The sequence below is a fragment of the Ranitomeya variabilis genome, chromosome 7, assembly GCF_051348905.1.
Source record: "Ranitomeya variabilis isolate aRanVar5 chromosome 7, aRanVar5.hap1, whole genome shotgun sequence".
NCBI classification, from domain to species: Eukaryota; Metazoa; Chordata; class Amphibia; order Anura; family Dendrobatidae; genus Ranitomeya; species Ranitomeya variabilis.
In genome coordinates this window covers 141,416,839-141,431,245 of record NC_135238.1, presented here as the reverse complement: position 1 = coordinate 141,431,245, position 14,407 = coordinate 141,416,839, and the positions used below count along the sequence as shown (strand labels likewise).

Below are 14,407 nucleotides of genomic sequence, written 5' to 3'. Positions count from 1 at the left end.
AAAACAATTTTGCTCTATCGGTAAACACTGTAAACAAAAAAATAAAAAGAATGTCCAAATTAATTTTTTTTGGCCACTGCAATACTAAAAAAAAAGTGTTGTAACAAGCGATCAAAACGTCACATCTATCCCAAAATGTTATAAAGACGCCATCTTGCCCTGCAAACTAAAGCAACCACACAGCTCTATCGACCGGAAAATGTGAAGTTTGCGTCTCTTGAAAAATGATGACACAACCCAATACATTTTTTATTGCAAACTTCTGATTTTTTTTATTAGGCTACTTTCACACTAGCGTCGGGAACAACCCGTCGCTGCGCGTCGGGCCGACGTTCCCGACGCTAGTGTGGTCTCCGCCGCACAACGGGGGCAGCGGATGCATATTTCCCACGCATCCGCTGCCCCATTGTGATGTGCGGGGAAGTGCGGGGAGGTGGGGGCGGAGTTCCGACTGCGCATGCGCGGTCGGAAAAAGCGGACCGTCGGGAGCAAAAAACGTTACATGTAACGTTTTTTTCTCCCGACGGACCGCTACCATACGCCCAAACGCCGCCAAACGCATTCACCGTTTGGAAATGCGTCGCAAATGCGTCGCAAATGCGTCGCTAATGTTACTCTATGACGAAACAACGTATCCAGCAAAAACTTTTGCTGGATGCGGCGTTTCGCAAAAACGACGCATTTGCGACGTATTGCAGTTAACGCTAGTGTGAAACTAGCCTTACTGAAATAAAGAAAACTGACCGTATTTGGTATCACCATTATTGCACTGATGAAGAAAATGATATTTGGAGGTCATTTTTACCACAAAATGTACACACACAAAAACAATGCCGGAAAAAAAAAAAAAAAGTCAGAATTGGGAGGTTTACAATTTCTCCCTACTTAGAATTTGGTTCCCGTTTACTATGTTGTAAAATAAATGGTATAATTGAAAAGCAAAACTTGTCCCCCAAAAAACAAGCCCCCATATTTCTATGTGGACAGAAAAATAGTTATGCCTTTGAGAAGAAGGGGAAGAAAAAGCAAAAGCATAAAAATGGAAATTGGCCATATTGTGATGGAGTTAAATCCACCCCCTTAAATTCCTGTCCTGCTGCAGTCTGGCTGTGTATAAGCCCCCAACTCACCCTGCATATGGAATAATTCTCCCAAGCCGTATGCTAATTCAGGCAGTCCAGTCCAATTGGTGCTGCTGGTCTGTGCACTGCGCCTCCTCTGTCCCCCAAATGTCTGTTCTCCTGCCTAAGTTTATGGGGATGATGTGTCCTATGTCATCCACAAAGTGCTGTAAATCTTGAGCCTGAGCATTTGAAGCACAGGCCTGCGCAGGCACACTTTGCCCTGCTGCTGCTGGCACATGTGCGTTACAGGAGTTTGTTCTGCCCTTAATAAAGCAGAGAAGCGTGCTCCTGTGCAGTGCTGTGTGGACGACATAATACGCATCATCCTCATCAATCAAGGCGAGGATGCAGGAGGCACTGGGCAAAGACCAACAATGCCCAACGGACCAAACATTACCAATTAGCATATATCTTATGAGAATTTTGAAAGGTATTTTTTAGATACGCAGAGGGTGGTAAAGGCAATCCAAAATGCTGGACTCAGGCAGCATGGTGGCTCAGTGGTTACCACTGCAGCCTTGCAGCGCTGGAGTGCTGGGTTCAAACTCCACCAAGGACAACATCTGCAAAGAGTTTGTGTGTTCTCTCCGTGTTTGCGTGTGTTTCCTCCGGGTTCTCTGGTTTCCTCCCACATTCCAAAGACATACTGATAGGGAATTTAGATTGTGAGCCCCGTCGGGGAACAGCAATGATAATGTGTGTAAAGCGCTGCAGAATATTGTAGCGCTCTATAAAAATAATGATTATTATTATTATTATTACGGTACAAGAGGAGTTAAAGGTGGTGGCTTTACTTTATATTGGGATCCCTTTAACTGCTGACAGATTCCTTTTATCTTCATGGCCCTATATTTTTGTTTATATGACCTTTTCTGGATGTACATAGTTGCAGATGTAAATGTCATTAAAATTATAAAATATATTAACCAGAATTTAAAGGGGTTACTGTATTTTTTTTCCAAAACCCAGAACAGCATTAAGTAAAGAATAATCAATAATAGACTAATTTACCAATCTAGAGTTGCTTCTCCGCAGTACTAAGTCCCCCAACCGGTGGGGACAGGCATGTGACTACTGCAGCCATTTATTAGCCTCAGTGGTGGCCAAAGCATCACAATAACTGGTCACAAGCCCATCTCCACCACAAGATAAGTTATGCAGGTGAACATATTTATTATATGATTTTATTACTGTACATATGACATTTTGGGAAAATACTCAGACAACCCCTTAAACAATAATCTTTATTTGTGTTATCAGATGCAGCCAAAAATGTTTTTTTTTTTTTTTTTTTTGTCATCCATCTTGTCTCTGAGGCTTTATGAAGCCATAATAACTCTTTTTACGGTGTGTATACAAAGCTATAATGATATCAATTCTTATCATCTTGTGCGTATAATTGCGAGAATCTGCATACAAAGCTGCCAAGCACAAGAGTTGGAATGTGGATACTTTGCTCGGCCCTGAGGCTGCTCTACTTTTGAGAGAACATATTGAATTTAGATCTGGAGGAGCGGGAGCTCAGCTGCTTTGGACAACTGGTATTGGTTGTGTTTTGATGCCGATGCTGTAGGCTCTACTTCCAGATGGGGATAGATTTCTGATCTGCAAGACGACCAGGTATAAGCATATAAATGCCGAATTATCAAATCATTGGCTGAGTGGGAATGCTGCAAACGGAAAGAAAAACAGATATGGAACATTAGCACATCTCAGTATAAAGGTTTCCATCTCACAGCAAAATTGCTGGTGAACATACCAGAACAACAGAAAAGTCGGATATGTAAATCACAACCAATTCTAAGAGTCGTGTTTTCTTATTACGATGCTGGTTCTGGGATTTTTACTCTTTTTTGCCCCATTTTAATATGTAGATTATCAGATAATGTTATTTTGATGATAATAATGTGATAGTAAAACTTTGTGATTTATTTTAGGAACGTTCAGAGTCAGAACCGGTCATTAGAGGTAACCGAGAGAATCTTTCCATAGAATACAATGGCCTGCAAGACAAGATGAAAGGTATTGTGAATTGTGATTTTTCTTTTTTGGATGAAAGAATAGGGCTTTTCACGAATGTCCCAAAGCTAAATATTAATACGCTATGTACATTTTATCGTCTGTATTGTTTTTTATGTCTTCTAAAATTTTCTTTTTCAAAAGTATTCTGTTTTGGTGAAATAATACCATTATTATTTTATTACTTTTCTCGGCTCCCTGTATGATTATATGTACAGTGATTAAAAGGAGTGAAGGATTTTTCAGGGTCAAGCAGTTTTTATTTTTCTACAAATGGCATAATTTATTTACACCACTAAAATAATACAAAAACAAAGGGCAAGTTTATTTTGTAATCATAATGTCCTAGAGAATCACGTTGCCAAGTCATTTTACTACTTAATGAATTGCATAAATACAAAGCCCAAAAAACAATGGCAGAATTGTGTTTTTATTTTCATAATTTCACCACATTTGGATTTTTTCCCATTTTACAGTACTTTGTATAATAAAACTAATGGTGTCATCCGAAGCTAAAGCTCATACCGCAGAAAATCAAGCCCTCTTATGGCTGTGTTGACAGAAAAATTTAAAAGTTATGGCTCATTGAACAAGGGGAAGAAAAGATGGAAGCCAAAATACGGAAGAGATTAAAGTGAATATACTGGCAAATCTCCTATGTCTGTCTTAGTAAAAGCAGTACTATTCCATGCCATGAAAATGTATTGTTCTTGTTTTGTAGTTTTCATCCTGGAATAGTACCTAAATTGACCCCTGTCTATTATCATTCCCTTTTAATTGGGTGTGTTCTTACACAATGCAGAATTATCAGAAATGTGGCTCCGGCATTATTATGTTATAGGGGAAACCAACATGCCAGAAGAGCCCATGCACGTAGGATAGATTCCCATATGCACAGGACAGATGCCCGAACACGCAGGATCGATGCCCATACAAGCACGATAGATCCCCTTACACGCAGAGCTTGTGTGTGTTCCCCAGATTTTCTGCAGAATATCATTGTGCTATATAACCAGTAAAACACAATATATTTATAATTTGGAATTTTTTTTAGCGAATTCACGTTTAGACTATTGAATTAGATTTTTTTAAAAAACTTTTCTTTAGCTGCCACACTTAGAAAATAATATGTGTCAGCACTTTTCCTTTTAGACCTGTTTAAGTGGACAGATGATGTATGAGCCCTTTCACACACAACGTTTTCTCCTATGTTCAGTGGCCCCATCGTGGCTTACATCTATGCCCCCCGCAGTACGAGATTCAGTCATATGCGCTGACAGGGCCATTAGCTATAATGGTGCATATGGAGTCACCATATTCTCTCTCGTGCACTATTTAAGTCTGTATGCAAATATTGGAGGCGGACAGCCGGACGTAGTCTACTGTGTCTTGCAGTCCGTCTTCAATAGGCGTATATGGCCGAAGTTTATGTGACTCCGGCTGCATCATTATAGCCAAAGGGCCTGTTTGTGCTTATGCCCGAATCCCGTGTTACAGGGGGCTCGGACATAAGCCCCGATGGCGTCACTGAACGTAGGAGAAAAGGCTGCTTGAAAGGTCCCTTATACAAACACAAACTAATTCCTTTTCCTGTTTTGTATCAACCACATATGGAATTTGGTACAATTTTAAATAAAACTGAACGTATTCATGGTGCCACCAGCATAGCACTGTAAACGCAATAATACAAAGCATAACCTTAAGTGAAGCATTTCTTCATTTTACATTCTTTACATTTTCCCCCTCACATTATTATTGAGAAGTATAGCAATCCTCTGGTTACCCACAGCGATTGCCCTCGGGTGGGAAGTCGGTAGTTGGCAAGAGCTGACTCACACTTACAGCTATGTGAGAGTGCAGATTAAATACACCAAAGTGCGGGATGAAAAAGGCACTTTTTGGGAAAAATAACATTATTGCAGCTGTTTGCAAATCCTTTTCCAGCCAGAGGCCTCTATCATAATAATATGTATAAATCTTTTGGCATTTTCACTAGTATGCTACATGTTAAGCAGCCCAAACAAATTCTCTGCAGTAATATCTCTGTGTTTTTAGCTACCTCCTAACATAGTAATAATAATGTAAAGTCCTACTACTGACATTCTGTATTAGGACATATTTCATTGACAATATCCTTACTTTCCATATATTATGTATGTATTATAAAAGTATTCTCTGCAGCCATGTGTGAGAAATCTCGGTGTGGCTATACAGAAATTGCAGCAATAATTAACTTAAAAGGGAATCTGTCAGCAAGATTTCACCCCCAAACTATTTATATGTCTATGTAGTTCTTTCAAATATAAGTCCAGCAATACCTTTACATGTCCGGTCTGTTCCTCCATTAATGAGGAATCAGCATTTGAATCAATATGTAAATAAGGCTGAAGAACTATTTGAAGCCTTTGTTACTCCAACTCTTTTCTGCACCTAACGTCACCTGCTCTTGCTTGGCTGACAGAAGTCACACAGAACAGAAGCAGTCAGTAAAGCAGAAGGAGGTGGCACTGGGCATGGAATAGAGCTGGAGTGACAGTGAGCTTCAGATCTACCATAGCTCTTTGGCCTCATTTGCATATCAGTTCAAACACTGATTTCTCAGTAAAGGAGAAATGGAATTGCTCATGTAAATATACAGTAATGATAGACATGTCTTTGAAAGAGCTACATGTGCATATAGTTTGGATGTTGACATTCTGCTGACAGATTATTTTTAATAACTATCAAGTTTATTTGCTGTATGATGTGCTTTATACATTTTTTTAAGATGTCTGCTTGCTTTCAGTGAATGAAACATTATGTCCAGACGCAGAAGACATGTTGTGCCATTATTATGTCTTTACCACAAAGTTGCTGGAATAATTAGGGAAGACAGCTCAAACAGCCTGTATGAACAGCATGCTATCAGAATGTTATCCAGATTTTTATCCCCTCGATGTAAATATTATTTTTTCCTAACAACAAGAAGAAATCTTCAGAAATTGTTAAATGGAACCTGTCACCAGGTTTTTGCAATATGAAGTATGGTCTCCACTATTAGGGCCTTTTTTAACAGCACGCAGAAATACTGTAAAAATGTTTCCAATCCATTCTGCAGGTCCCAAAAAAGAGATTTTATTATGCTCTCAGATGGGGCTGTCTGATCCAATGGGCATCTCTGGTCTTGATCCGACGCTTCCTCTCTTTTTGCGATCACCATCCTCCTTTCCTGCTTCTTGTGGATGACACGTCCTAAGTCACCCACAAAGTTTTTGCCATTGCACTCCTGCCCAGGCGCACTTCTGCCTGCCGTGCCGAGGGCAATGCAATGCAGGTAGGTGCAGGCTTCACTAGATGGCAGTAGAGAGGAAGCAGGTCTGCACCTAAACAGAGCTAACCTGCAGTGCAGCAGTGAGGCTACCACGGGTGGCAGCAGAATAGTCAAAACAGGCCAGTCAAATCCTAGACTGTAGCGCAGTCCAAAGGAATAAGCAAACTCACGGTCAGAGACAAACCAGGGGGTCAGTAACGGTCAGGAGTGGACAAGCCAAAAGACAAAGGACACAAACAGATCAGGATACATTCCAATTCAAACCAGGGAGTCTGCACACTAAAGGGAAACACTGAGTCAAGATGGGAACAGGGGAAAACAGAGGCACAGGTTCAGACAGCAAATGCAGCAGGATAAAATTGAAGCAATCAGAGTCAGCTACAGTAGCACTAAGCAGAAACTATAACTGACATGATCTGCAGGACACATCAGGGTTAAATAGCAAACCTGAGAACAGACCAAGGCTGAGAAAAGTTAACCCCTGACATGTTCAGACCGGAAAAAGGGAAGACAGGACTCAAAACCCGGTCTGGATCATGACAGTACTATAGTGCAGTGCAGTGGGAAAAGCCAAAGAGCGTAGATGACATGGAAGTAAAGCCGGTGCATGCACACTACAGTACTTTGCTCTTGACAGAGTGAAGATAAGTAAGCCTGTGCAGGAGCACAATGGGGTAATTGTGTGGATGACGTAAGATGTGTCACCACATGAAGCATGGGAGGAGGACTGTGATCATAAGGTAGGGTGTTCCGGATCAAGAACAGGGAAGCCCATTGGACCAGGCTGCCCCATCTGTCTGTATAATAAATGCTATTTATTGGGATCTGCAGACTACATAGTGGACTTTTTTACAACATTCCAGTATGCTATAAAAAAGGTCCCTAATGATAGTGGCCAGACTTTATATGGGGGAAATCTGCTGAAAGGTTCCCTTTAAGGAGCTCAAACACAACAGTATATGACAAAGTCTTAATACTTTTTTTTATAGAATGATTAGGCTTTATTGACATAAGACAATCCCTAAATTTGATCAATCACATATACATTCTTCTTAACTTATATAGTAAATTATAAAACTGTATACTGCATATTTATTACAGTAAAATATACATCTGTATGACACTTTTTGTTAAAGAAGAGCAAACTGATTCCAGAAAAATTGATTTCACAAATAATTTCTTAAAAATTTGGGCTATATCAAATCTAATTTTTAGGTGTTCGATCTGAGCGAATCAAGAAAAATGGCAACCACATGGCTGCCATTTTGATATATTCTGAGGCCGAGAAGAGGTTTAAAAAGTACCCTATTATACTCACCTTTTCTTGACCCTCCTCATACCTGTCTCAGCGCCTCTGCTCCCAGCATGATCCTCCAGTTGCTCCTCTTTGGCCTTATTCTTATTCCAGGTCTTCTAGCAGGACCGATATTAGGAGGGTTCGAGAAAAGTGAATATATGAACTTTTTATATAAAAACAAAAATTGTATAAAAAGGTTTTTTTTTAGCTCCTTTCTGGTAAATTCAGCTCATACCAGATTTAATTGATAGGAATTGAAACTCGTAGTTCGAATTTAGCTAATCTGCCTAAATTCTTTTTTTGACATGTTCACTCAAATCTACTTTGTCTCCTGCAATAATCATTCACTCTCAAAATCTGATCAGATCTATTCTTTCTTCCGTACGCCTCCATTTACAGCACGGACCAGCAGCACAGAATGACCGCCAATCAGCTACTTGTTTTTGTATTGGCACACATCTTGATAGCATGTTTTCAGAGACCAATCTCTCTTAACATGTTGAATGAACAATCTGCCATAGATTGTTCAGTGTGCATAGGCTTCCAGTGTTATTGGCAGCACAAATCCTGTTTACACAGGACATTGTGCTGCCGAGAAGTATGAGATTTTCTGGAGCACAAAATTATTATAGGTGACTTCTTTTGTACCTATTTTAATGTTATACTACGTTAATGAGATATATTTCATGTAATTCTATTACCATTCTTATGCTGCCCTCTCAAAGACCAGCATGAAAAAGTGAAGCACACCTACTGACATACGAGTGCTGAGAAACAGGGGTCTGGCGTGTACCTTAGCTGGCATCTCCGCACCCATCCATCATTGAACGGTAGCTTTCTCCCTTTGCACAGTGTAGGTAGAAAGTTTACAGTTTCTGTGTCTGGAGCCACTGCTCATGATTATGCTCCTAGTGAAAAGTGTTGGCATCAATGCCACAACTAATAAACTGCAAGTTTCCCCCCAAAATACACCACAGTGCCATAAACTGTCCCTGCTGAAATCAGCTGTCTCTCCTCCCTGCTAACCTAACGAAGGGCAGCACCAGGAGAAATAAATGAGAAGCCTTGACCTGGATCATGAGACGTGACCCATAGGTATCCATCTGTAACTCGTGCTGCCGCATATACTGCCAGCACTATGAGAAGATGCAGCGAGTGGCACAACATCATCTGTAGGAATAAATGCTCTATCTGTTAGATATCGCTACAAGAGACATCAGTGTGACGGGCAGTGGGAGTCATCATTTTCTGTAGGTAAAGATGATGTGATCCATCGTTGAGTGCTCATAATGAAGCCTGATCATCTTTGATCTGTTACACCATATTTCAGGAAGTAGGAGACCAGCCCCTCTGTTATTAAATGCCACTACTGTTTTTGTGGCTTGTAGAATAGGTTGGCCATTATACTGTACATTGTACTGGAGAGTTGCAGAGATGGTGATTCCCCCAGTATGGCTCCATTTATCAGAACACCTCACTTTCTGCATCCTCTATAGTTAACAACTCCAGACCATGTCCAACAAACTCCACTTTGTGCTCACCTATAAAACTGCCTGCCATCAGAGCTCTGTTAGTTCTTGAAGTCGTAATACAGCAAACAAGAGGCAGCAGTGTTTACCTGCCCAGATCTCGGATCTAATGCACTCTCTGGATGCAGCAAACCCATGTAGTAAAGATGGCGGCAGGTGCAAAATACTGAAGAGACAACCACTCACAGCCTACCAATTCATGGAGGGATGAGTGCTTAGTATTAAGTTGCAGAAAAGCGGCTCGTATAGGGCGCTGGTCACACACAAGTAATGCACAGTGTCTTGTTTACAGCCTATTAATGACGCCTATACTATTAGATCAGGCGGGCTGCCCAGCACTATCTAAGTGAATCCCATGAGATCAGACACACTAGCTTGGCTGCACACTGAAAAATAAAGTGCAGAAAAAGTACATATACATAATATATGAGGTATTGGTCCATATTTTGGCCAAGATATGCAAATTTGCAACCAGTTGTAAGAATGTGCTTACTGCATGTGTTGGGGGACACTCACTTAGCAATGAGATTCAGTCACACAGGCACGGTTTTTTTTAACACAAATACAGTCCATGCGGTTTATTATAGCATCATAAACCGGGTTATGCACAGTTCGTTGTAAACTCCATAGAACACAAAAGGTACCAACCGGTGACATTAAGTTGCAGCTTTGACTCCGATATTTCATAACGACTTTAACTCACAGTTCAGACACTACACCCGCCACCCCTCCTTGACTAGTTCCTGGAGGTGTCTGTACGCCGTGTCAATGTCCTTGTCATATAGCACACACAACATTGGTTCATCGTCTCTAAACACGCTGGACCTCTCTTCATCCAGTTACCGTGGAAGACCATACAGTTAATCACTATCCATGGAACACAACAAGCACCAATAGTCTGTTCCACTGGCAGATACGTATCTGCCGTTATGATAGCCCCCTTCCCGAGTGTTACCTTTTTGGAGCTCCTACTCCACACGCTGACCTCCTGTCAGTACTCTCTCCCTCAGGGAAGCTGCCTTACGGGGTTCACCAACTTGCCTGGCAGGCACACATCAGTTAGTCCAGAGCCTCCTAGGGTCGGAAGCTTCCCCAACACAGATCCACAGGTCCAGGAAGACTCCACTCACAGGAGCTTCAACACAGACTGTCCAGGACCACAGTCTCACTGTGCGCTATTCAGGACGTCCATCCCACTTGGGACCGTCCAACACACTGGCATGTGCTCTTTAGGACTCCTACTCCCAGGACATCCAACACAGGTTGTGCTCTTCAGGACTCCTACTCCCAGGATTTCCAACACAGGCTACTCAGTGCACTATTCAGGACGTCTGTCCCTATCGGGGACCGTCCAACCCACAGGCATGTGACCTGTCTGGGTGCTATTCAGGACATTTGTCCAACACCCTAGGCCACCAGGTCCAAAGCCTCACCACATGCTCTTCAGGGAGACAACACTCCCACAACATAGGCTCTCCAGGATCTTCCAGCATAGACTATTCAGGTCCACACTCAGAGACCATGTGACCCACACCCTGGTCACATTATGAAGCTGTAAACACTCCCACAGGTAGGAGTGTGTGTGTGGCTAGTTCGACCCGCCCATATCTCATAACTAGCCCAGTAAGTCTCTCTTCACAACTATACAAACACAATTTACTTGTAGGACTACAAGTCCCAGAACAACAACATTACTTCAGACTTACCGCACAGACTCCCTCTACGACTTAAGTGTCAAACTGCATTCCTCGAGGGCCACAAACGGGTCATGTTTTCAGGATTCCCTTGTATTGCACAGGTGATAATTTAATCACCTGCACAGAATGATTCCAGCACCTTGTGGAATGCTAAGGAAATCTTGGAAACACTCATGGTTTGAGGCCCTTGAGGAATGCAGTTTGACACCCCTGCACTACGACACATATCGACCACTTACAGTTCTGCCAGTGGCTGTTTCACCACCATTATAACCACATATACGCCTCCATGCATATCCCGAGGAGCACAACAGCGCCCCCTAGCTGCCACAGGGGTCACTGCATAACACCGTGTAAACTTACACTTGCGAGGCCTAACACTTAACTTAAAGAAAACCCACAAAAAGAGGAATAAAAATCCTCCAAAAATTGAAGAGGTTATACAGCATCTTACCATCTGCTGTCAGCCTCCTGCCAATGGGTATAAGAAATAGATATTAATTCCACTGATCTGTACGGTGTGAAGCAAATGTAGTGTTCAACACTATGCCACAGAATATGGAACCCATACTGCTACATTAATATAAAGTACTTTTTCCCTAATTTAGTTTTGTGAAGCAAATTATGTGAATTGTTGCAACATACAGGATAGTATTTTCTTCTTCCTGCACTGTACTAGCTGTAAGTAATATAACCTATGGTATTCAGAAGTCTCGTAGTTCTGTATTGTTCGTGACCATTTTGTCCACCTAGTTCTATCATTGACAGTCGCTCCTTTGTTACTCTTACTCTTCCTTTGCTCTTTGCCAACCAAATTTCCGATTTTTGCTGACACTGTATTTCTGAGCATTTGTCACTAAAAAAGTAATCCTTCATATGCAGTGGTGGTGTAGAATACTACCCCTGTCGTCCTTTATTCTGTCACTAAACACAATCGCTGCCTCACTGCAGCAGGGACATATGGATCCTTGCATCGTGACTGGTTAGAGAAGCGCAGAGCAATTATCTGGCTCGTGTAACATTTATTCCAAGCTTGCCTTAGGTAAACCTCATGAGCGTAATTTGCTGTTTAGATGTGTATAACAAGAAGCCTTGCGATGGATTCAGAGATTTCCTGCCCTTGTGTTGTTGTTACATTTTTAGACCAATTTCTAATCTGGGAATTTACATACCGTTTTTCATTTTTGAAAAAAAAAAATCCGGAACTCAGCACAGAAGGTAGTTACATGATCATTTCTCTTCATGGAAATGAGTCCCCATTCTGAGATAGTGGACAACGTCATCCAAAGTCTTGTTTTTTGTTTCTGTTTAGGCATCCACACCCTTAATTTGTTGCATATCTAATATGCGTTGGCGTGCTTTTATTGAGGTGAAACTACATAAATGTAGGCATGTCCTAGAGTTATGCCTAGGCTCCTTAGACTTTTTACTGAGCTTGACTTCTGTATGGAAAGTGTACAACACTTGGCTGAACGCTTCTTTTCCTTCATTTAAAGGGAATCTGTTGCCTAATTTTTTGCATATAAGCTGCGGCCACCACCATTAGGGGCTTATCTACAGCATTCTGTAATGCTGTAGATAAGCCCCCGATGTATCCTGAAAGATAAGAAAAACAAGTTAGATTATACTCACCCAGGGGCGGTCCGGTGCGGTCCGGGTCCAATGTACGTCTCAGGTCTGGGTCCGGCGCCTCCCATCTTCATACGATGTCATCATCCTCTTTGCTTCATGTCGCGGCTCCTGCACAAGTGTACGAATTTACCCTCAACAGGGCAGATAATTACGCCTGCGCATGAGCTGCGACAGAAGCAAGGAAGAGGACGACATAACATGAAGATGGGAGGCGCAGGACCCGGACCTGCGATGCCCATCGGACCCTGACCGCACCTGGGTGTGTATAATCTAACTTATTTTTCTTATCTTTCAGGTTACATTGGGGCTTATCTACAACAGTATTACAGAATGCTGTAGATAAGCCCCTAATGGTGGTGGTCGCAGCTTATATGTGAAAAATTAGGTGACAGATTCCCTTTAACACTAGAAGTCCCAGAGACGGGTCATTTGACATTTCTACCTTTGAAACCCAGAGAAGGGTCAAATGACCTAAAGGATTTTATCTATAGCTTATCTTATCTCTATTCACTGTCTTTTGTTCTGTAATTAAGGCCATTACTGTTGCACCACAGGAGGTTGTTTGCTGTTTTCCATCGAGTTTACCCATGTAGTTTCAAGTTTCAAGTTAGTTCTGTTCAGTTTATTGTATTTGATAATATAAAGACTATACATATTGTATTTAGTTTATTTTTATTTGAGCAAAAAAGCGCTGAAACGAATCATTTTTTATATATTTTAAATAGAGAATTAGAAATTTTAGAGCAAGGTACAGCTGTGAGTAATGACCAGAAGCATTTGTGTCTAAGGCTATGTGCACACTTTGCGGATTCCACTGCGGATTTTTCCGCAGTGGAATTCCAAAATCCGCAGTGAAAACCCGTTGCGGTTTTTAATGCGGATTTATCGCGTTTTTTACTGCGGTTTCTTCTGCGGATTTTCATCTCGTCGACGATATAGTTAGAAATGTCACGTGATCACATCGTTCGTGCAGTCAGTTTCACATCGTCCAAGAGGCGTCACATGCAACTATCTTGTTAACGATGTAAATTTTGGCTCCGCGTTAGCCTCATTGCAAACGTTTGCAGAACGATTTTTCACAATGGCAGGAAGAGGAGAATTTAGACCGACATCGTTCATCTCAGCGTTACACTGAACGATGCTGCACATCTTCTGACACATAATTGGACGAGGATCGTCAGATTTGAGATCCTGACCTCAAATCTGCGATCAGCGATCCAACGATGTGTTCGTCCGATATCTTCACGTTACACGCAACAATGTGAAAACGACATTGCATGAACGACGTGATCATGTGACGTTTTCAAACGATATCGTCAACGAGATCGTAATGGGTAACTGTACCTTTAGGCCTCAATCACACTAGCGAAAAAAAATTGCAGCATGTTCATTCTTGTGCAAATTTGGCGCGAAAAAAATTTGCACACGAGGACTGAAATTTTAGTGTGAAAAATATACAAAAGAACAACTGTTATTTGTTTCGATGCTTTTTATTTTTTTTTAGAAACCAATAAGTTTTTTTTTCACTAAAGGGTTATTTCACACCAACATCAAACAAATAGTCACATTTTCAAGATGAGCAGTGTATAAGCGGCATGGCCAAACAAATGCGATAAAACAGTGAACAAGAAAACAATATAATCAAATTATACAACAGGGAGGGATGTTGGTGGAGGAGTGGGAAGAGGGGAGGGGGGAAAGGGTAAAGGATGCTTTTTATTTTTGTTATAAAAATGTTAAAAAAATACAAGGAATAAAACAATTCCACACATATTTTCAATAGGCTGCAGTGGGGGGCT

General features: G+C 41.4%; 1 protein-coding gene across 8 annotated transcripts in view; it reads left to right on the top strand.

The window, feature by feature from the left end:
• Positions 1 to 14,407, top strand: part of PARD3B (par-3 family cell polarity regulator beta) — a 2,038,921-nt gene that overhangs the window by 687,632 nt on the left and 1,336,882 nt on the right. For all 8 annotated transcript variants that reach the window (XM_077271962.1, XM_077271960.1, XM_077271958.1 and 5 more), the window contains exon 13: positions 3,062 to 3,146. In XM_077271962.1, the coding sequence (XP_077128077.1) occupies positions 3,062 to 3,146 (85 nt within the window). The remainder of the gene's footprint in view (positions 1 to 3,061; positions 3,147 to 14,407) is intronic.